Here is a 22,310-nt window from a genome sequence, read left to right on the forward strand (position 1 = left end):
TACTTTTTTAAAAATATTTGTCATGAGAGGAAATACCCGACTGTTAGATATGATACAATTATGAAATATGTGACATTTTAGTAATATTGCACACTCATGTATACTCACAGTATACAGTGAGTTAACACTTAGAAACTCCCTCTAGAAAGTGATTCCATCACTTTCTAGAGCAAGGGTGTCAAACTTATGAGCCACGGGCCAAAACCGGCCCACCAGAGGGTCCAATCCGGCCTGCGGGATGACTTTGCAAAGTGTAAAAATTACAGAGAAGACATAAACTGCAATTTTTCCAAAAGTAACTGCTATTTTAAATTTGTCCACTGCACTGCCACAACTTTTATGTATTTTTTATGTGTAAATTTTATACATTTACAAGGTAGGGGGACAACTTAACCTTTTCCTTAATAGTTTGTCAGTTCAGGTGGTCAGGATTACTACACAGATGTGGAAATGAATATAAATTTAAAACAGTTTCTAGATCCTGACAAGTGTTTTTGATCATAAAGTAAAACACTATATCATTCAGTTCCTGATACTTGTGATTAAATGTTTTTTTTACCTTTGTAGATACTCTGTGATCTGTAAGTTGTAATGTGTAAATGATAAACTGAGGCATGATATTGTTAAAATTTCACTTATTTTTCTTAAGAAATTTCAGTTTGTTCATAATGTTTTGCAAAAAGATAGTTAATTAAACATGAACATTTTCAGAATGTACTTTTTTTGTACAAAACAAAGGGAATAATTTGAAATTGCGGTTGGTCATAAGTTATTATGGTCTCATTATACTGGTCTGGCCCACTTGAGATCAAACTGGGCTGAATGTGGCCCCTGAACTAAGATGAGTTTGGCACTCCTGTTCTAGAGGAAGTTTCTAAGTGTTAACTCACAGCATACAGTGAGTTAACACTTACTGCCTCAAACTGACATTAAATACAACATACAGTAATGACACAAATGCACCGCATGTCTCAATGACAATTTGACATGATGAGGAAGTGACTTTACTAGAAAAGGGAAGTCAACTAGAAACCTACTGTGTTGAATAGTGTTTGTGGGGAGCTTGCTCTGTAAAGTGTCATGCATGCAGGGACGGAATCACTTTCTCTGTGCAGGAAAACACTTTATCTCTGTAGGTTGCAAGTTTCAAACATCTCCTCACTAACCAACAGCCACACCTACCAGGAAGTGCAGGAGAACATGAGACGCTACAGCACTGTAATGTCTATCAGTCAGTGTTGTATCACTGATCAAGGTTAAAGAGGGTAAAATAAGGCGGACAGGATCAAGTCAAACGTTGTCCTGTTCTGTTCCTGGTCCTGCTGGTGTTTGCTGGCTGGAGGAGCAGTGTCCCGCAGGCTGATGGAGGCTGTGAGGATGCTGCAGGTCGCTGTTTACTGTTTGTGCTGCAGAGTCGATCATCCTGCGGACTAACGAGCCTCCAAACACGGCGTTGAAGCTGAAAGGTCCGGGATCTTTGCCTGGATCTCACACAGACAGGCTGCTGCTCGTGTTGCTCCTCCTCGACATACTGTTTGATTCAAGAGTGTAAAGGAACTTCAACCGGAAACCAAACTTTTTTCTTCGAACTTTTTCTCTGAGGCAGAAAAGGAAAAAGAGGCGATCCTTGGTGTCATAAACTACGCAGTTCCTTATTCTTTTCATTTACGTGTGCTGCTGGAACCAAAGCGTTTCTGGCCAGAATACGGGCGACGTCGAGTGATTTGAGGCGAGTTCTCAGCCACATAACGGATCCTGGTCCTTTATCATGGAAGATGTGAGTAGACACTCCAGCCTCTGCGCCTGCTGCTCGGCGTTTGGTGACAGTTACACATATATTAGAGATGGACGGTCGTAGTTTGGACAGATTTGGATGAAGGCACAGTGTGATGATAGAAACCTGGGGAGTTAAATACTCTGCGAGGGCGCGATCGAGTTCTTAGAGCAACGTTAGGGCCCGCAGAAGGAGGCAGAGCGGACTTGACACGGTTTACGGATGTTTTTATGGCGATGCCAGGTTGTGAGCTGTAGTCCGCTGAAGTCCGTATTCTTTGGTACAGAGCACCTGTCCACCTGTCAATTTGTTGCATCAACTTTTTGGTCAGATTCCAGCAGAAATTCGAGAGGAGCTGCGTACTCCAGTAAAAACGTCCATTTTAGTGTAGCGAAACGTGGATACACAAGTAATAAAACACGATCTGGGACCTTTTCTAATTGTCAGGGGTCCTTTTGTTAAGTTGCTATTATTACAACCCACATTTGGTACTTACGTGAGCTGCATTTCAACACTAGGTGTTGGCTTCCACACGCTGTATAACAGTTCATGTTGGCAGGAGACCTGGAGGAAGCAAGAGAGGGGCACACTTTATACAGGAGGGGGAATCACATCTAATGCCTCATGTTTTATTCACAGATTATTCTTGCCCGAGTGTATCTTTGCCCTGAGAGGCAAACATATCTGTAAAAGTTTTAACAAAGTTCATCATAGTATTTTTTCACAATGCAGAACAAAATTGCGATGTTTTTTACTTCTGAAATGTGCTTGTCTGTCTGCAAGCTCTACAAAATTATTAAATGCATCAAACTGACATTAAATACAACATACAGTAATGTAAGCAATGAACTGCATGTCTCAATGACAATTTGACATGTTAAGGAAGTGACTTTTCTAGAAAAGGGAAGTCAGCTGGAGATCATACTGTGTTAAATAGTGTTTGTAGAGAGCTTGCTCTGTGCAGTTTTGTGCATGCAACACCCTCCCTCTGAGTGCAATGTTGATCAAAATCAGTTTGTTAGGTGCTTTCTGTCTATTCAGAACTAAATACAGTTTGTCTTTATCATCTGCAGAACTTAGCTCCTCTCCTACAATCAGTTATCATCCATCATGAATGAGAGCGTTGCCAGCCAATGATCACAGTGAGGCACTTATAACTGAGACTTAACCAGTGTTTAAATACTGGAACTGTTCCTTAAATCAAATTCATGACAAATTGAAACATTTGCTTTAAAGGGCATGTGTGGACATTTTTCAATATGAGAAAAATGTTGTCCAGTTTGCCTGTGGATTGTCAGAGTGCTCTGTGACGGATGGAGGATGAAGGCAGGCTGAAAAATAACCAGTGGAAGATGTAAGGATATGTCAATAATAGTTTTTGGTTTTTTTTTCATTCTGCTGTGTATTCTGCTGTGTGGGCTTGTTGAACATAGCATGTACCAGTGTTATTCAGGTTGTTCACTCGTCATTCAGTACAGTGATCTGCTTCTCTCAGCAGTGACACCACAGTGACACAAATATGTCCAAAAGTCTGTTTTCTGAACAATAAAAAAATGTGCACAGTAGCCTTTGTATACTTAAAGAGTTTCAAGTTAGTGTTAATGCTTTGAATGTAATAATAATATGTAAAGCTAAACTGAAACTAATACTTGGTCTTGTTTACGGATGCAGAGTGTGGTAAAACATACTGTTTGGGAGGCTGTCTTTTGCCTACTTATCAGTTTCTGTGTTTTAAATTTGTAATTTTCCTCCTCTTCCTCTTCCAATGTTCCACTCTGCCTCATCTTCTTTATCTTCAGCCCCAAACTCACTGTGGCTGTTCCATGATGATCATTTGTCTCAGCTCTGTGAGTCATCCTTTTCTCTCCATCCCAGTGACCCAGAGTGCATGGTGTGACGTGTCTGCCTGACCTGCTCAGCAAAGAGGAAACAGACTGCCACATTATGTGTCAGACAGAAAACAATTAACACTCTCTCATGGTTGCCCTACTATCAAGCCCTCTGCCACACAATGGATGTGTGTGTGTGCATCGTCTTACTGGGACAGTTACTGACAGTTTCTGGGAAAGTGCCTTGATATAAAAGAAAGAGTCATAACCATAAATGCCTGTGTGTGTTCATGGGTGTGTGTTCTCACAGGGACAGGTGCTTGAACAGTAGAAAGATGAGCTTAATGTTCTTCAGCAAATTTTTTGACTGTTTCCATTTGCTGCACAAGGCGTTTAATGTAAAGTTAAATAGAAATGTAAGTAGAGTCAAGTAGATAAACATTGATTCCTAATCTTTATAGACAGCGTTAGGTGGCACAAGCCTGTATATGGAACTATGCATTTCAGTGAGAGGCATCCAATCGCTGAGCCTAAACATGCAGCCCTGACAAAAAGTTCAAGCTAATGATGATGCTGCTTAGAAAAATATAAAAAGATACAATCAAGGCTGCAACTGACAGTTTCTTTTAATCTTTGAGTATGTCAATTATACCCTTAATAACTTATGGAGACATGTCAAAATGTAGTGAAAGACTTCTATCACAACTTGTGGATTATGCAGGGATCTTAGGTTGCCTTTTTGCAGGCTGTTTACTTATACTACCGTTTAAAAGCTTGAGGTCACCCAGGCAATTTCATGTTTTCCATGAAAACTGACACTTTTAGTCATGGGCTAACATAGTTGCGCAAGGATTTTCTAATCATCAATTAGCCTTCCAACACAATTAACACAATGTAGCATTAGAACACATGAGTGATGGTTGCTGGAAATGTTCCTCTGTACCCCTGTGTAGATATTCCATTAAAAATCAGCTGTTTCCAGCCAGAATAGTCATTTACCACATTAACAATATCTAGACTGTATTTCTGATTAATTTAATGTTATCGTCATTGAAAAAAGCTGCTTGTCTTTCAACAATTAGGACATTTCTAAGTGACCTCAAACTTTTGAACAGTAGTGTAAATGAAAGTAAAAAAATATAATCAGACCAATACCATTACAGTTACCCAGAGACCACAGTTACACCTTCACAATGCTCATTTCATTAAAGCAATAGTCAAAATCTATAAATTATTTATAACAAATCAAATGGCTGAAATATTTAAAAGAGAAAGCAAAGGCTCATGGAAAATCTCAGACATTTTTGCTGGAAAAAGAACTCCAGTAATTATCAAAATGCTTGCTAACTAACTGATTGTCCATCCTGTCAGGAGGTTTCATTTATTAGAGTGTGAGTATTTCATAGGCATTTCATACATTCTGTATGTAAAAATAAAATTTTTGTAAAATAGCTAGTAACTAAAGCTATGCTGGTAAATGTAGTGCAGTAGATGTAGATAAAAGCCAGAAGCTGGAATTGTATTTAAGTGCTATGCTTGAGCAAATGTACTTTTGCTACTGCCTGTTTTAGCTTAGCAAGACCAAAAAACAATTGCTTTGTCAGTATAAAGAAATAATGAGAAGCTAAGAATGTGTTATTTAAGATTATTTAATCCTTTTGCCTGCATTAAATAGTCACAGTAGAGACAGAGAACATGGAGAGGGAGAGCAAGGGTGCACTATGGTGTTAATGATGTGTTCCAAAATGGCCACAACAAAAGGAGACACTCAAAGTACAATCATTAAAGCTTGTTTCTATTGTCTTAAATCCAAGCCAAAATAGTATGGGGTTATGAGAATCAGTAGGGTCAGTGGTATGTGTGTGATGAATGCATGAATCATGTCTGTGCAAGTGTTGTAAATGCAAACCCAGTCCAAAAGGACAAAATAAAATACCATAACCAGACCTGGGTGTGCTACCTTTGACTGGAAGCAGAGAAATATTAGAATGCTGCCAGCTCTTAAATAACCTCAGAAACAAACTGGAATCTTGATTACATTAAGCAGTCATGAAGCAGTTGGCAAGAGTGTGTGCAAAACCAGAAGCTTCGAGTACCATACTGTACAACTGCATGACTGTGACTAGACATGGCTAGTCAGCTCATTAGTTTGGTCACTGTGTTGGACTACTGTTCTAAATATTTGTGAAGACAGTCAGTCCAGCTGTCTCCATGCTGTTGTTATAGGAAGCATTTTGGGTGTTGGTTGGCTCTTTTTGTGCACTCCACAGTCCTATTTGTGATTTTTCTAAAGAATTCAGGCATAAGGTCAGTAGTGAGTCATTGTCATGATGGCAAAGTGCTTTGTAGGGGTTCTTTGGTGAGCCTCTTAATACATGGCACACATGTAGTGGAAAACAGAGCTGAAATGATTCACCAGTAAACTGATGAGCTGATCCACAGACAGTTACCTACACTAACTATTGTTAAGTTCCAGTTTCTCTGATTTGTGAATTTGCTCCTCCCCTCTTTTCATATTACTGTGAAGTGAATATTTTTGTGGCGTTGGACAGTTTCTTGTACAAAACTAGACATCTGAGGTGGCTGTAGCTCAGGTGTTAGAGTGGGTTGTCCACTAATTGAGAGGTTGCTGTGGTTTGGAGTGTGTGTGACTGTTTGAATGAGAAACACATTGCAAAGTTCTTTGTAGAAGAAGCTAAGAGTAAAAGACATTACAATAAGCAGTGGGAATTTTGATGGGTATTTGTCATCAGGAATAACTGGACTAATCCATGCACCCTTTTCACAGAGGGTCTCAGCACTGATTGATTAAACTTGGATAGGACAGCAAGAGCTAACATAGGCTAACATAACAAAGCTCCATTGTTCTAAGTCCTACATGCTCATAGAACTGGAGTTACATCCAATGACTACTATTTGTTGTTGCTTTGGTGTAGTCTTGAGTTAACGTTGATGTCAAAGCTGTTAGATGCAACACCGCCATGGAAACAGAAAGCCAAACAGGGCAGTTTTCTGTAAACGTTTATGCCACCTCCTGCCTGCCCAGAGTTACTGCAATGGAAAGCTGTCTTAGCATTTTGTATTGCTGATAAGATGCAGTTTATGTGCAGTGAATGTAGTTATTTGTCATGATTTACATTTGCCACTTTATAATGAGAACTTGTGTATAGTGACAGGCCATGCAGTAAGATGTCATTAAGACAGGAAGAATGCGGGTGTTAATTTGCATAAATGTTCTCACATGGCCGTGACAGCATTCTAAAAATAGATGTCCTGCCTATGTGAGTGATCTGTGAAAAAGATCATCAACGCTACCTACTCACCATGTACCATCAAATGAAGTTATTTTCTTTTGGCCATAACATGCAAACCTTTTACAGAGTTCTGTGTCAAGATATGTTCAAGGAAATCCAGTAAGTTCAATATTGTAACTTCATCCAGTCTTCACCTTAATGGAAGCTTTGCTTTTATTCATTTGCTATCTATTTTCCTGTCTGACAGTAAAATAAAGAGTAAAAACTGGACACCATTTACATTTGTGTCAGTGACTGTAGCCTTCTATTAACGCCTGTGGTCTGTGGTGTGCTATGTAGAGCAGAGACCTATTTATCACGTATAAGGTTAGCAGCAAGATTTAAAAAAAAAAACAGCAAATGTGATTTCTTCTTTGAGAATGCAGAATACTCATACAATAGTAGACTTACTTAGGAATCACCAGGCAGTAGGGAGAAATGAATAAGCCCGTATCTGTTTTTAAGTTGTGAGGGGTGTGGGCAGTTTCATTAAGCCTGCGGTTCTGTGTCGAATCTGCGTCCTTTACTGTAGCACAGTTGGCTGTGACAGCACTGTCAGGAACTGCACAAAGCCGAAAGTTTATCCCCACAGTGGAGTTGTGCATGTTTGAGTTTGATCATTTAAAATAATAAATCCAGAATCAGAACTTTATAGACTGTTCTTTTGTGGCTTTTGCCTGGCAGGAATGGTCAATGATTGGGTAGTATCTTGGGTCATATAAGACTAATAGCAGGTTAATAATACCAACCAAACAGGACATACGCCCAGCTCCACTGTATTCTCCCAGCTCAACTTGTATGGGGTCAGTGGGGGTAATGTGTGAGCTTGTTGTGAGTTCAGGCTGGGCAGGTCAGTGGGAGAATCAATGAATGCCAGATGCGTCCTGACCTAGAACTTTATCACAAACACATGTCTGCTGAGGTGTGCCTCTTCTATGAAACCCTGCACTTTGTTTTGTTCTGCTTTTTTAAGACCTAGTTTGCATGAGATACTTCAGCTCAGCATATTGTATTTTTAAAACTGCATTACTAACTGTCTGTGCATATTCTTTTAGTTGCTTTGGTGGTTGACGGCAGTTGATCTGTTTAAGCACTCACCACAGCATCACAGAGAAAACAGCTAATAGAGACTGTGGTCTGTGGACAGTTGTAGGTAAAAGGTTTTGAACAACTTGTGCTCCTGTAGAGCAGACCTTGGGTATGAGTCCAAAATTTGAGCCTCGTAACCGAACATCTGATATCATAGTGCAATGGAAATTGCTACTATGTTGCAAAGGTTTAGTCAGTGCTGAACTGTCCTCAAGTGTTTCACCTAGCACCATTTTCCATGTTCATTCATGTGAGAAGCATGCCAAGGCTTTTCTGGACTGCACAGTGAAACAGCTTTGTCTTTCTCTGGAGAACTTATCTTAGATCACTCCATTTTAAAGAAGCAACTTTCTTTCTCACTGTCTGTCTGGCATGTCTTTCCCCCCTGCTTGGCGATTTTTCATTGCAGCTGCACTGCTGTTTACCAAGCAGAGAGACAGTGCAGTTACAGCAAAAGTGGAAAAACAGTTAGATATCCTCCCACCTAATCCCCAAACAGAAAAGATATCCTATGGAAGTTCCTCCAGAAACAAAGGCTGTGCATTTTGCAGACACCTGCACTTGGTGTTTTAGTCACCATGAAAAATAAATGTCAGGGTTAACATAGTGCTAACTTCACAAGTTTGTTTATGAGATTTAAAATGTGTGCCTTCTAATATGTTATCCATAGTATGCCAGTAAATAGCTAAATCCACAGCTTCTGTTTATCCCATTTGAACCATAGTGTGTGTCATGTGCGTTATGTGTGTGTTGGAAAATGTTTTATAATCCAAGCTGATATTATAGCAAACCTGCCATTTGTTTTCCACAAGGATAGCCAAAGGTCTGCTATAAGTTTATCACAAATCTTATTGACAACTTTGGCAAAGGTTAATTCCAACTCTCTGCCAGAAACCTGGATAATACCATCCTTGCCCAATATGCTATTAATGGCAATAATAAACTGACATGTGGGTCACTAATTACAAACTTGGTACCTTTAACTTGTAACTAGAAGTTAAGCACCACTGCCAAACTGTGGTGGAAAACTATTGATGCACATGTTAGCCAGTAGTGTTAATAACAGGTCTGGATGATAAAATGATTGTGAAAAGTACCAGCAATACTTGTGTGTCATTTCAGCAATAGTAATAAAAACTTGTTTGATAGAATGCTTGTTAGTTTCACTTAAAGCATTAGATTCAAACCACCATAAAAGCACAATAACAAAACTGTAAAAGTTTAGTTGCATGAGCATACCCCAAGCATGCTCCTTCCCTTGGCTCATAACCATAATCATGCCTCAATTATTGAGCACCTTTGCCCTCCGTTGCTCTCCCCATGGCTTCTGCTTGTTCTTCTTGTCCAATGGGCTTTCCATGTCTCCACCACCTCCACCTAAGCAACTCCCACCTAGCAACCTCTTCCTTACCTATACCTGTTACTTACAACTTTATGATTAGATTTAGGTGCCAGGTTTGAGGAGCTTCAACTGAGCTTCAAATGCCATTGTTTTGGCATATTTTGGAAAAAGTCTGGTGTTTGGTGTTTCACTGGTCATCATTTTCAGTAGTATTGAATTACTGGATGTGCATGTTAATGGTCTGCTAAAGTTAGCTGGTTGAGGTGGAGAAGGTTAATTATGATTGAGTAGTTCATCATTAGCAGAACATCTTTGTCATGACAACCTGGTCATATGTTTGGTTTATCTGAATCTTCAAAGTTACTAATCTAACTGTCAGACAAATGTCCTTTGAAATGTGATAGATTACAAGTATAAAGCAGCAAAAAATAAACATACTCTAGCATAGGCCTTAACAGCTAATTGAAGTGCTATAGACATAGAGGGTTGAGATCAAATCACAATATCTGCCAAAATATTCGCAAACTGATTTTTATTTTTTGCATCCTCAAAATGGCCTAAATGTAGTACTTGATGAATTGTATTTAGTTATTTTTCACTGCTGTTAAATAATGAACTTATAGAAACAGCATTAAACAGGTGAGACAGAGGAGTAGTTTGAGAATCTTTAAAAAAAAAAAAAATTCTGTGAAACTGAAATCTCTTGTAACTGCAGTTATTTTTTAAAGATGTTTTCCTTGTTCGTAACACACAGTGACATTGTTTTTCTAGCAGTAACATTTTCATTCTGATTATACAGTGTTTCAGTTCCTTTGTTCAGTTCACTGATTAATTCTCAACAATACCAGTGGCTATTGCTTGAATCAACTGTCACGCTTTAACTTGGGCCCTGATACTGACATGCTTGTTATTTACTGCCCATCTATAGAGGAAGAGTGATGGAACTAAAGATACATTAGGCATCTAATTTGCAGAGCAAACCACAAATGCTGTCCAAAGGTGTGATAGTCTGAGGTGAAAAGAAATACGTCAGAGGCCAAGTGTGCTTCAAATAAACATGAAATGACTGATCAGAAATGAGGCCAGCTGCTGTTTAGTTCTGTAACACCAAACTATTTTTGCAATAACACCTCACTTCCTGCTCAGCCTGGAACTGAGCTTACAAATGTAAGTCTACTTCGACGGTTTACTCAAATACAACAAGAAAAGACAGGTTACAAGTCTTACAGGTTAGAACTGGAGCAGTTGTGCACAGGATTTTGAAAATAGCAACTTCTGCTTGACATGTAGGAAATGATTCCTCACACTTCCCTAGACATTTGTGGACTATTTGATTTGATTTTAGACATGAAAACATTTAATGGATTTTTATGGAAATTACTTTAAACAAATCAGTATCAAAAATCATATTTGAAGCTGATATCTTACTAGTATGTAACATCCTCATACTGTATCACACAGATACCGACTCGTTCACTTGTAATTTATGCTCTAGAGCAAAGAATTACATCAGCTGTTTCAGTCAGTGTAATGTGCTTAAAAGTGATTGTTTTGTAAAATCATGTTAGCTGCATAAAAAAGAGGGAGCCTCCCAAGATACCTAGACACAATATTTACTTTGTGTTGAGCTCTGATGATGATGGATGTTCTTGAATACATTTTATGGGAGGAGTAAGGGCCCAACAGCAGTTTTTAATTAATTAAGCCAGCAACATACACCAAAGTGAAGCAATTATCCAAAGAAACAGCAGTTTTATCTCAATTGCATGTTCATGCTTCTGTACATTGACCTCTTATTTGACGGCTATTGGTGCCTATGAGAAATGTTCCTTTTAGTTGTTGTTTTTAGATTCTACAAGATAAAAGATGCAGATTTTACAATGTACTAGTAGTTAGTTACCAAATCAACACCTCCGTCTTTTTGTGGTGCAGGTATTTTGTGCGATTTTAATTTTTAATAATGACATGCTGAAAGTGAAATTAACCATCCTCACTCTGCTAGTAGACTGGGTTGTGTTTTGAGTGTAACTTCCTTCCTCTGTATTATTGCAGGGTGTGAAAGAGGACTCAGCCCAAAAGAAAGAGCCAAAGTTCCTGGGTAAGGCTGGCTGGCTAAAGAAGGCCCCGGGCAGGCTGCTGGCGAGCTATAAAGATCGATACATCCATGTGGAGAAGACAGAGGTTGTGGTGTATGAAACTGAGGTACACTACCATATCTGACACAGGTTACGTGGTCATGTCATTTCTACTGTGCTTTCATGTAACCAGTGAAGGCTCTTCTGTTATGGATCACAGAGTCACAGAATTGTTTTAGAATAAACAGTTGTATCTGACTGTGGCTACAGAGACAGCACAGTGCTTATTAGTAGATTGTTGGTTTTGCTGTCCTGCAGGATTTTTTTGATATGATAAACTGCTAAAATGATGTCGGCTTTATGCTTTAATTACAAGGCTGTTTGAGTTTTACTACACCTTTACTTTGTGTTGTAGGACCTACAGAACTCCTTGGAGAGGCTTGACCTGGAAAACTATGATACATGTCATGAATTAAAGAGCCCCTTCAAGAAAAAGCACAGACTGATATTGTTGCGATCACCAAAGTCTGGAAATAAGGTGAGCTCAGAAATGTTCTGGGTGACAGTAGAACCTGCTTAAATGCAACATGATGAGAAATATGGCTGTATTTTTATTGTACAATCACAGCAGGTATGTGACTGCTAATATGCAAATGTAAATTTAGCAGAACAACTATAAGGTAATACACTGAGATAAAGAAAATCAAAATAAACAGGTGATTGGCATGTGAGAGGTGGGGCTAAAACGGATTACAAGTTGAGAGGAATTTTTTGATCCTGTCTGAGGTTAGTGATCATTGTTGCAGCAGTTTACCTTAAGCATGCAGCTGTGTTTTCTAATCCCAAAATCAGTCAGATGGATCACTGTGAAAATACCAGATTTTTGGTCAGAAAACAAAGACAAGTTGATCATGTTTACTGAAGTGCCATGGGAATGAATTACAAAGAGGGGATTAGGGCCTCTGACAAGCAAAATACTGAGCATAAACATTTCTAAGTTTTGTAAATTATCACAATCAGAAGGGATTTATAACTAACTATTCAAACAAAATGGCTGTATAATGTAAAAGGAGGATTATCAACTGACTTTACTGTCTCAGACTAGTTCAGACTATTACTCTTGTTTACAGTTGCACCTGTTTTCATTCTAAACCTCTGACACACACAGTTACAAACTAGCAGGTGAACACATTTAGAACCTCCACTGACTCCATGCACTTTTGTGGAGACCATTATTTTTCTTTAGAATCAGCTTCCATGGGTGCCCAGACAGCTCAGCTGGCTGAGTGGGTGACCTATAAACAGAGGGTATAGTCCCCGATGCAGTGACCTGGGTTTGATTCCAGCTCATGGCCCTTTGCTACAGGTCTTCCATACTTTCCTGTCTGCCTCAGCTAACTTATCTAAAATTAGAATCAGTTTCCAGTTCAAACATGTATGGCTGAATTACACAGTATTTTCACAGTATTTGAGAAGAGTGGTAGGTGAGCTGGTGTGCTCAAGCTGCTCTGTGTGGGAATGGATGAGGCTGGACGTAGGGACTTCATAGATCTGCACAATTTCACGGAAGCAACAGCGTAGACTTAAATCTAAGACATTTTAAGGTCAGAAAAATATAAAAGCTTCTTAATAAGTAACTTTGGTACACAAAGATTTTAGGAGTTTAATCACCTTCACCTGTCTGTCTCTCTGTGTGGCTCTGTGATGGACTATTGACCTGTCTAGGGTGTATCCTGCCTTCGCCTTAAGTAACCCAGCTGAGCAGTCTGTCAGACACCAGTGTACACAAATGCACTTCAAAAACAAATAACTTGCCAGAGGAATCAAAAGCTTTGGTTGTGATACAGATGGGTGACCAATTAAAGATCAGTCGAAATACATTTGCAGCACTAACCAGCAGATCTGTTGCAAGCATACCACTAATCAGAACTGCAGTGGTTGTCTTGCTAAAATGATGCCACAGACAGTGCACTATTTGCACAGTTTAGCTCTAAAAAATTGATTCAAGCAAGTACTTCAGACTTGTTGTTGAGGTTCCTAGTAAAAAGCAAATCAGACCAAGATAAATTTGTTCAGCTCAGATGACAAGTTTGCCATTTTTCTGGTCAGGACTTCAGCAGTGAATGCAGAGTCCCGGCAGTGAAACCAGAGGTATGATATAATGATATGGGACTGCATTACTGTAAAAGTAGTTGGGGAGATGATACTTACAGATGGCACCATCAATGTCTGTGATTATTCCAAAATAATGACTGACAAAATGACTCCTGGTCTGCAGAAACTGAAAGAAGAGGAATATCTCAGCATGAAAACAATCCAAAGCACAAAATTACACAAGAGTTTCTTAAGAAAAAAAAGTGAAAACTATAAGCTGACCAGGTACACTGCCTGACTTGAACACCTTATTATTAGGTTATTTTAAAGAGAAAGACAGGGCAATACAACTTCTCCAGCAAAGCCCAGGTGAAGAAAAAAACACCTCTTAAGAAGGATACAACATGTCTTCAGGATTTTTGGACACTTATATCCTCCATGCCAAGGGGGATTAAGTCTGTCATCAAAAATAAAAATGGATATATGAAGTATTTAAAAAATCAAAAAACAGACTCTCCATTATAAAAGGTGTACTGACTTTTGTTATATTAAGGTTCATACTGTGTGTATTTTTGTTTTTCAAATACTAAATCTGAACCATTCGCTACTAATTTCAAGTGAGAGTTAACACCTTGTACTCACTTCTGTAGTTTACTGGATGTCACATGTTGGCAGGCATATGAAGGTGTTTTGGTTTCTTAGACCATTTTCATTTTCTGAATAAAGGGAAGTAAAAACAGGGAAATGCTGTTACAATGCTTATTTGTGAGTTTAAATGCCATAATTTACCTTTGTCAGTCCTTTATTTGGTAAACTGTGAGTTCCTGAATCTGTTCGTAATTTGTACTCTGTTGTGGTTGTTCAGTGTGAATGAAGTGAGGAGGATCTGACCATGATATGAAGAACTACTTGGCTGCCTCTTGCTTTCTCTGGGGTAACTTTGTTCAGCTCTGGCTCTGCATGGCTGAATGCTGCCAAAACACTTTCTGAAAGTAGCACAGCAGCAGTAGTGAGCCCTATAAGCAACCTTCTGTTGCTGCTGTGCCACAGTTTAGATACTCAGGCAGTGTTAATGGTTCCTATGCAAACATACAAAATACACGTTTGCGTAGGAACATTCAGCTACTGTCTCACTGAGTCTATAGAGCTAGCTTGCATGCTGATATATGATGCTAAAGTATACTCATTATGCTTAAAAGTGACATCATATGGGTATGGACCAAGCGTTTGTCTGTGATGAGTTGAGACTGACTGGGTTGCAGGAAGAATTTTTCCACTTGGACCCTGTGTACAAGGTGTTACAAAATAATTGCATTTGACTGAGAAAGAAATGGCACGGTCCGTCCATTATCTATATCTAAGCTTTAGGTTTAACCCGTAGAGGGTCATGGGGCCTTTCTCACCTGACATTTAGCAAGAGACAGTTTAAACTCTGGACAGTCATCAACTTCCTGCAGCCTTCCAAAAAAGTTGATTCTTATATTAATCAACATAGTGGATGTTAATTGCCCTCCTGCTTGGATGTCATTTACCTGGATCTCTGTGGGAATCATTTAGCCAGTCTCTCCAGGCTTTCTCAGGTTCGTCAGGATGTGTTCAGAATGTGCATTCATCAACCAATGAACAACCAACCTCTATATTACTTTCTGTAATATGGAGGAAAAACACTGATATAGTTCTTACAGTTTGAAATGAAAAAATCAACAGTGAAGAGCTGTCAGTAGCAGTTGTCACTTCACTGTCAAAACTAATCAGGCATGACTCCAGTTCAGTTTCCTTCATGTCTTTTTTTTTCTTTGTCATACAGCCATATAAACACAGCACTCTCTCGAAAACTAACACCTGACTCTTTCACTTGGTTTTCTCACTAAGTGACAAATGACAGCAATTGATGTGCTAACATCTCTGGTCCATGGACTGTCCTGTGACAGGACCCACGTGTCACTCAAAGTGGCCACGTCCCTAATTATGCATAATTTTAAGCTTTAATAAAACTTAACAGGTGAGTTATATAAAAAGGTTGACTGGGTTTCTACCTTTTGTTAAGTCATCATAATGACTGAGAGGGATTACTTTTGTATGTTTTTTTTTAATATCAATCTGCATTGGATCATAGAATAAGTATCACCAATCTGTAGTCAGCAGAGGTACTGTGTAAATGCACATCATTTCCAGTTTAGTTGAGAATAAAAGTAAATTATTTCCCATTGACATTCAGAGAAAAAGTTTAAAGAGTTTGGCATGAATTCCTAATTCTGTGATTAGTTGTATTTGTTGTGGGTCAGTAGATTTGAAGCAGACGAGACAATGTCTTTGCTGAGGCCCATGAAGGAACTTCATTATCTCCATCATATCTTTTATTTCAGTCTTGGTGAAAACTGAGTGTATTGGAAATTCCTTCTAAAACAAATTGAAAAGCTTATTAAAAGATTGAATTCTTCAGAAAAATGGAGAGCCTGTAAATGTTACTCTAAGATTATAATAGAAATTTTGTTTATACCTGACTGACAGGTCCATGATGTGAAGTTCCAGGCTCAGACTGCAGAGGAGAAGGAGGCTTGGATTAAAGCCCTAATTGATGGAATAAATCGAGCAAAGAACAAGGTCTTTGATGAGGTAAACATGTGATTCACAGTCATAAATGTTTCCTTATTTTAGTCACTGCACCCTTACTTAATTTTCAGTAACTCTGCTTTTAAAAGTTGAAGTGGTGTCATGTTTTCACAGGTGAAGGTTGATGAAAGCAATAATTTAGAGCATGTCACTCGAACAAGGCCCAAAGGGAATCGTAACCGACGGCCACCGACCAGGATACACATGAAAGAGGTTTGTGAATGTGAACGTGAGAGTCCATTCATCTGTGTCTAACAGACATGCTGCTCAGTTACCACAGTGACAAGGTTATTTTTTTTGTAAAATGTGTTTCTGTTCTGATCTGCTTTCATTCTGTTGATACTGTTTTCTCTCAATGCAAACTCTGTGTTTCCATAGTTGCCTGTTGTTCCCATAGAATTTGCAAGTCATGCAATTTTTAAAGAAATCACCAAAGACACACCAAAAACTGCATTTTTATTGAATTTTAGCTATATACACTACCGGTCAAAAGTTTCAGAACACCCCAATTTTCCATTTTTTTTATTGGAAATTATGCATGTTAATGTCTCATTGTACTCTGAAATGAAAGCAGACAACAAACAAACTAAGTTTAAAAAAAATCAGTTTAGAAACCAAAATGTATTCTAAACTTATGACTCATCAAAGTAGCCACCTTTGGCAGATTTAACAGCTGAACACACTCGTGGCATTCTTTTCAAAATGAAAATCAAGTATTCTTCTGAAAGTTCTTCCCAACTCTGCTGCAGAAGTTCCCATAAATGTGTGGCACTTGTAGGTTGCTTTGCTTTCACTCTTCTGTCCAGTTCATCCCTAACCAGCTCCACAGGGTTTAAGTCTGGAGACCGTGCTGGCCCTGGCCACTCCATCTAGTAGGTAGTTCTGGCATAGCTTGGACTTATGTTTTGGGTCATTATCTTGCTGTAGAATGAACCCCTGACCAGCTAGGAAGATACCAGTGGGTACTGCATGGCACTGCAGAATGGTGTGGTTGTCGTTTTGATTCAAGGTACCTCTCACTCTGTAAAAGTCACCAACCCTGGATCCAGCAAAACAGCCCAAGACCATCACATTTCCTCCTCCATGTTTGATAGTTGATGTCACACAATGAGGAACCATCCTTTCGCCTACTTGACGGGGTACAAAAATCCTGCGCGATGAACCAGAGATTTCAAATTGATTGATTCATCAGTCCATAATACCTTCATCCAGTCTTCAGTAGTCCATTGGCGGTGTTTCATGCAAGCCTCTTTTTCTTATTCTGATGTCTTAGCCATGGCTTTTTGCTGCAATTCGACCTGTCAAACCCGCGACTCCAAGTCTTTTCTTCACAGTTGAAACTGAGACTTCTTACTATGACCGCTATTAAGCTGTACTTGAAACTGTTGTCCTGTGAGCTGCCTATCACCAAGCTGTTGACTCTCAGAAACTTGTCTTCCGATTCCGTTGTGGCTTCAGGTCTTCCATACCTCTTCCTGTCAGAGTTTCCCCCAGTTTCTGAGCACCTTTTGATGATGAAGAAAACTGTACTCACTGACATCTTGACTTTCTTTGCAGCTTCTGTGTAGGAAAGGCCCACATTTTTAAGTGTTATGATGGTCTCTCTCTCTTCTATTGTTAATTGCCTTTTCCTCGCCATTTTTATAGCAACACACTACTTTCTGCACTACAATACTGTTCAAATAATACTCTCGAGGGTATGGTGCAGTGGTGTGTTCCAACACTACTTTTATGCAGACAGAGGGGGTTGTAAGTAATCAAGAAAAGTTGGGACAACTGTAGGATTTGGTAGCACCAACTTTCAAGGCTTGATCAACCTCCATTGCTGCAGAGCAGTTGTAAGTTGTTCACCCATTTCTTGCTCCCTACAAAAGGCCTTTTTGTAAAATTCTGAAATATACATTATTTTTCAGTGTTGGGTAACCTTACTTTTTTTTAACCTCTGGCAGTTCACCACTTACCTTTGTACCATTTCAAGCTATTCCTTGGACTTGAACTACTTGAATTTCAATTAAAAAATGGAAAAATTGGGGCGTTCTAAAACTTTTAACTGGTAGTTTGTCTGTGATGTGTCATTCTTTTAAAAGAAACAGACAATTTCAAGTGCAAAATCTTGACACTTCGTCAAAAAGCGCCAACAATGGAAAGTTTCTTTCAAGCAAGTCCTTTAAAAAAAACTAAACAATTCTGCGCTTCTTGTTGCAGACGTAAAGCTATTAATGACTCAGCTGCAACCAGCAGTCATGTGACAAAAACTTCTTGTTTTTTCTTTTTTAATGATTTATGGCATAATAACTCTGTGATACTACACATAAGCCAGTTCTGAGTTCTCTTTTCTTCTAGCAGTAGCATTGTGTTGTTTCCACAGAAGTGCAGGACTTTATATTGCAGGGAAAAATTAGCCAACAGTCAGAAAAACTGTGAAAGGAGCAAAAAAACAAACACCCAGACACTTGGGGTTCAGAGGGTTGATAGAAGTGATATTGTAACCAACTAATCAATTTCAGTGGTGTTAAACTGTTGTTAAGCTGCCATCAACAATAGTTAGGGTTAGGGTTAGGGTTTAAAGAATCCCACCAAATTAGGTAATGGACCCAAAGGAGCAGCAGAGACTGGCAGAGTAGTGAATACCCCACATGACCAAGCCTGTCTTTGTCACCTCGGCCTTTATTACCAAGTGTCTCTTTTGTTAGTTTGTAGCTTTTATTTGAGAATTTGTAATATACCTTTTTTTTAATTTAAAAAATGAAATGACTTATTTGAACACCATCTTTTTACCTCTAGGTAGCCGTAGTGTCATCAGAAGGTATCCTGCGTTTGGATCTTGATCTAGAAGGTGCAATAATGCCTAATGGGAACCATAATGCCAATGTTGACGGCACTGAGTCTCTTAAAGAGGCAGTCTCAGCTCCTGAGTCCAACACCAGCAAAGCTGCAGAGAAACCATTTGTGCCGAGTGCTGAGGAGGAGGTTCAGGGGAAGGTCAGTCCCCAGAAAAAGGTCATCAAACCTCCCATGCCACCTTCCAAAGAGGCTAAATTCAGTTCAGCCCCCGAGGATGAGCCTGATAAGGATGATGATCCAGAGACAAAGGTCTGTAAAATTATGTATAACAGCTGTAAACATACAGTGCCGAAATATTTGTGTATATCTTTCTTTTTGGTGAATATGGCCTATAAAAATGATCGAATGTCTTTAAGGTCCTGAAGCCACCAATGCCTCCATCAAAAGAAGCCAAACCGTGTGCCTCACCTGTTGAAGAAGTTACAGAGCAGGAAAAACCTGACAAGGTGCCTGAAATGAGTTCTGATGCCAGGAAAAAGACAGGCCCACCACCAATGCCTCCTAACAAACCCAGTTCTAACAGCTCCATGAGCAGTCTTGCAGAGGCCTTGCAGTCCAGGCCAAACTCCCACCTTCCTACCCCTCCATCCAAAGAGAATAAGCCTTCACCTCCTGCTGTGGAGCCAGTCCAACAGGTGCTAGCCACATCTGATGAGAACACAGAGAAGAAAGAAAACAGTAAGAAGGAGATAAATGAAGAAACATATGAGGTAGAAGAGTCCATTCCAAATGAAGCTCTAACTCATGTCAGAGGTGATAAACCGGAAAGTCCTACAACAGAGGGAACGGTTTCTGAAGAAGAATCAGGTGAGACTATCAGCAGTGGCATAAATAGGGCATTTGACGATGACCCAGAAGTACCCACAGAGCCATTGAGAACGAGCCATAGTCCTCTTCTAATCCCCCCAGAAAAGCTTGACGAACTTGTTCAGCCTGGAACATCGCACATAGAGAACTGCTCAATTATAAGTCTGCCTACTGAGGGACGTGACGCTATTGCCTCTGATACCTCAATCAATTCTCATCAAGTAGAAGACGAGCTGCCGAAGTATGAAGGCCCCTCAGTAGTTGTCTCTCTGAATGACCCACCCAACGACAGCCTCAGCCTGAGTCCGCTGCTTTGTCACTTGTCAATGGAGAAGAAGAAGAAGGCAGAGGAGAAATCTGTAGACAGTGGTCAGCACTCAGATGATAACAGTGAAGGTTCTGGGAGTGAAGACACACTGGCAGTTTCCACAGCTGCGCTCAGGGGAAGCCACGCTGGTCTGGATGTGTTGGATGCTAGTGAGGACGACTCTCACATGTCTGTTATTTCAAGGCCGGCACTGGTCTCAACCAAGCCTCAGGTTAGACCAAAGGTCTTTCCCTGTGGCTTAGAGCCACCCACCTCCCTCAAACCCTCAGTTAAGACCAGATCAGCCTCTTTTGGAGATCTGCTCTCTGACTCTGCTGTCTGTATTCAGGTGAAACAGTCTAGCAGTGCTGGGGCTGGAATTGCCGGGGCTCTAAATGATGATGTGCTAAAACTTGAGACTGAAGTAGCTCTGGAGATGGAGAAGACGAGCAAGCTCCTAAGCAGAGTGTCCCAGGCTCAGGAGAGAGGTGATGGGGAGGGCATACCGGAAAATCTGCTGGCTAAGGCCATGGAGAAGTTGAAGACGGCTGACCATGTCCTCAGGGAGGTCAAGAAACTGAAACTTGCCAACAGCTCGAGTAACAGGAAGAGCTGGTGAATGTTAATGATAGCAACTGACCGATCGTTAAACCCATGACCTAAGCAGTAATATCCAGTCCAAACTCAAAAACCTTAAATAGCCCTGTCAAGCTTTGGAATTCACTATATGTTTGCATGCTGGTGAAGGTTAAGGGATGATCAAGGGACGTATACAAGAGTTAAAGGTTACAAAAAGGCCCATTCATGATTGGTACATTAAGCATGTTCTCCCCACAGTGCAAAGGCCAGTCCTGGATACTCTTCATTGGATTTGGAAAAGTTACCACTCCAGCAACCCCTGCAAGCATCAAATGCATGCTGAAAGCCATTTTATGTTAAAAGCCAAATGCAGCATTTGAACAGACATCTTTTTAATCAACTCATGGAGATAATATTATCCTGTTTGGCTTGACCTTTGCCTGAAATAAAGGAGATGGCGGTTCAGAAAGAGTCTTCAATTGGTAATTTGTCACTTTTATCAGTGTAAGCTGCGCGTGCTGTGTGAGATTGAAAATTGCTGTATGGAAACTTTATTGCAGAGTCTGGGTTTAATGAACAGTCACTGACAGAAGTGATCATTGTTGATGTTTATACAGCTAATGCAACTGTTCACTCATAATTACTTGTGTGCAGTTATTTCACATTCAAATCTGCCTGCAGGCATAAGCAATGCTTAATATTGTACTGTGTATTATTTTTGTTGTATATGCAATATCGAACATTTCAGAAATTAATAATTACTTGAAAGCTAATTTGAAAACTAATTATATGATAACTATGAAAATATGATGAGAACTAAAACTATGATTACTAAAATCATTACTTTTAAGAACTTTTAAGAATACATAAAAAAGTACTAAAAAGTCCAAAAACTCCAAATCAAATTCCAGTTCTACATTGTGAATTTGAGAGGCTTTTTCTCCTATTTTAAACATAGCAAGTTTGTGCTCATATTTTACATGAGAGAATTTCTACTGTAGAAATTTGACTGCAGAATATATGTTTTTATCATTGGTAAAGAAAGATGTACCAACATAGCTCAGGAGTTTTCTGAAATTCATCTTTGCAGACTATTCACATGATTAAAGCAAATCAAAGAATATTTCTATTTTCAATAGAATGATTGCAGATTTTTTTTAATTAATGATCTATTTTTCATACTAGTATTTTACATGGCACAGAACAAAGCATTTGTTGCAGCTCTCACTAACCCAACTTACATTTCAACATAATATAAATGTGTTTCAATGAAGGATATGTTCTTAACAGTGATGTTCCTACAGGCTGAATCATGGACTAATTAAGATTTTTTGTCCAGTGCTTGATAACAATCATGGTAGTTTTGTGCCATGCAGAGTATGTAAGAACATTTTCCAACAGCAGATACAGTTTTGTACTCTTTGATAAAAAAGTGCCATTATCCAAATAAACAAAGGGAAACTATTTTTTTATGTTTTGTCTTTAATTGTGCTGTAGTTTGCTGTTAGTATCAAGGTTGTGATTACAAAGAAATATTTCAAACATTCTTGAAAGCTGTAGTCACGTACACTTCATTTTAGAGATGAAACATATTTTACTAGTCCACAGACAGATCAGTGACAACTATTTAGACAATAACTTCACCTTTACAAATCATTTTTGAG

The 22,310-nt window shown here is 39.2% G+C and overlaps 1 protein-coding gene across 1 annotated transcript; it reads left to right on the plus strand.

The window, feature by feature from the left end:
- The first annotated feature begins 1,152 nt into the window (after positions 1-1,152).
- plekho2 (pleckstrin homology domain containing, family O member 2) lies at positions 1,153-22,110 on the plus strand. The gene is made up of 7 exons (XM_023281835.3): positions 1,153-1,777; positions 11,380-11,529; positions 11,818-11,940; positions 16,008-16,112; positions 16,224-16,322; positions 18,894-19,202; positions 19,310-22,110. Exons 1-7 carry the CDS (start codon positions 1,769-1,771, stop codon positions 20,684-20,686), a joined length of 2,172 nt encoding a protein of 723 aa, XP_023137603.2. The 5' UTR covers positions 1,153-1,768; the 3' UTR covers positions 20,687-22,110.
- The last annotated feature ends 200 nt before the right edge of the window (positions 22,111-22,310 follow it).

The sequence above is a fragment of the Amphiprion ocellaris genome, chromosome 1 (assembly GCF_022539595.1).
Source record: "Amphiprion ocellaris isolate individual 3 ecotype Okinawa chromosome 1, ASM2253959v1, whole genome shotgun sequence".
Classification (NCBI taxonomy): Eukaryota; Metazoa; Chordata; class Actinopteri; family Pomacentridae; genus Amphiprion; species Amphiprion ocellaris.

What these genes read in the sequence shown, in the direction of transcription:
- plekho2 (XM_023281835.3), top strand. An exon ending in AGAACAAGGTCTTTGATGAG is followed by an intron (nt 16,113 to 16,223) that starts GTAAACATGTGA and finishes ATGTTTTCACAG; the next exon opens with GTGAAGGTTGATGAAAGCAA. An exon ending in ATGATGATCCAGAGACAAAG is followed by an intron (nt 19,203 to 19,309) that starts GTCTGTAAAATT and finishes AATGTCTTTAAG; the next exon opens with GTCCTGAAGCCACCAATGCC.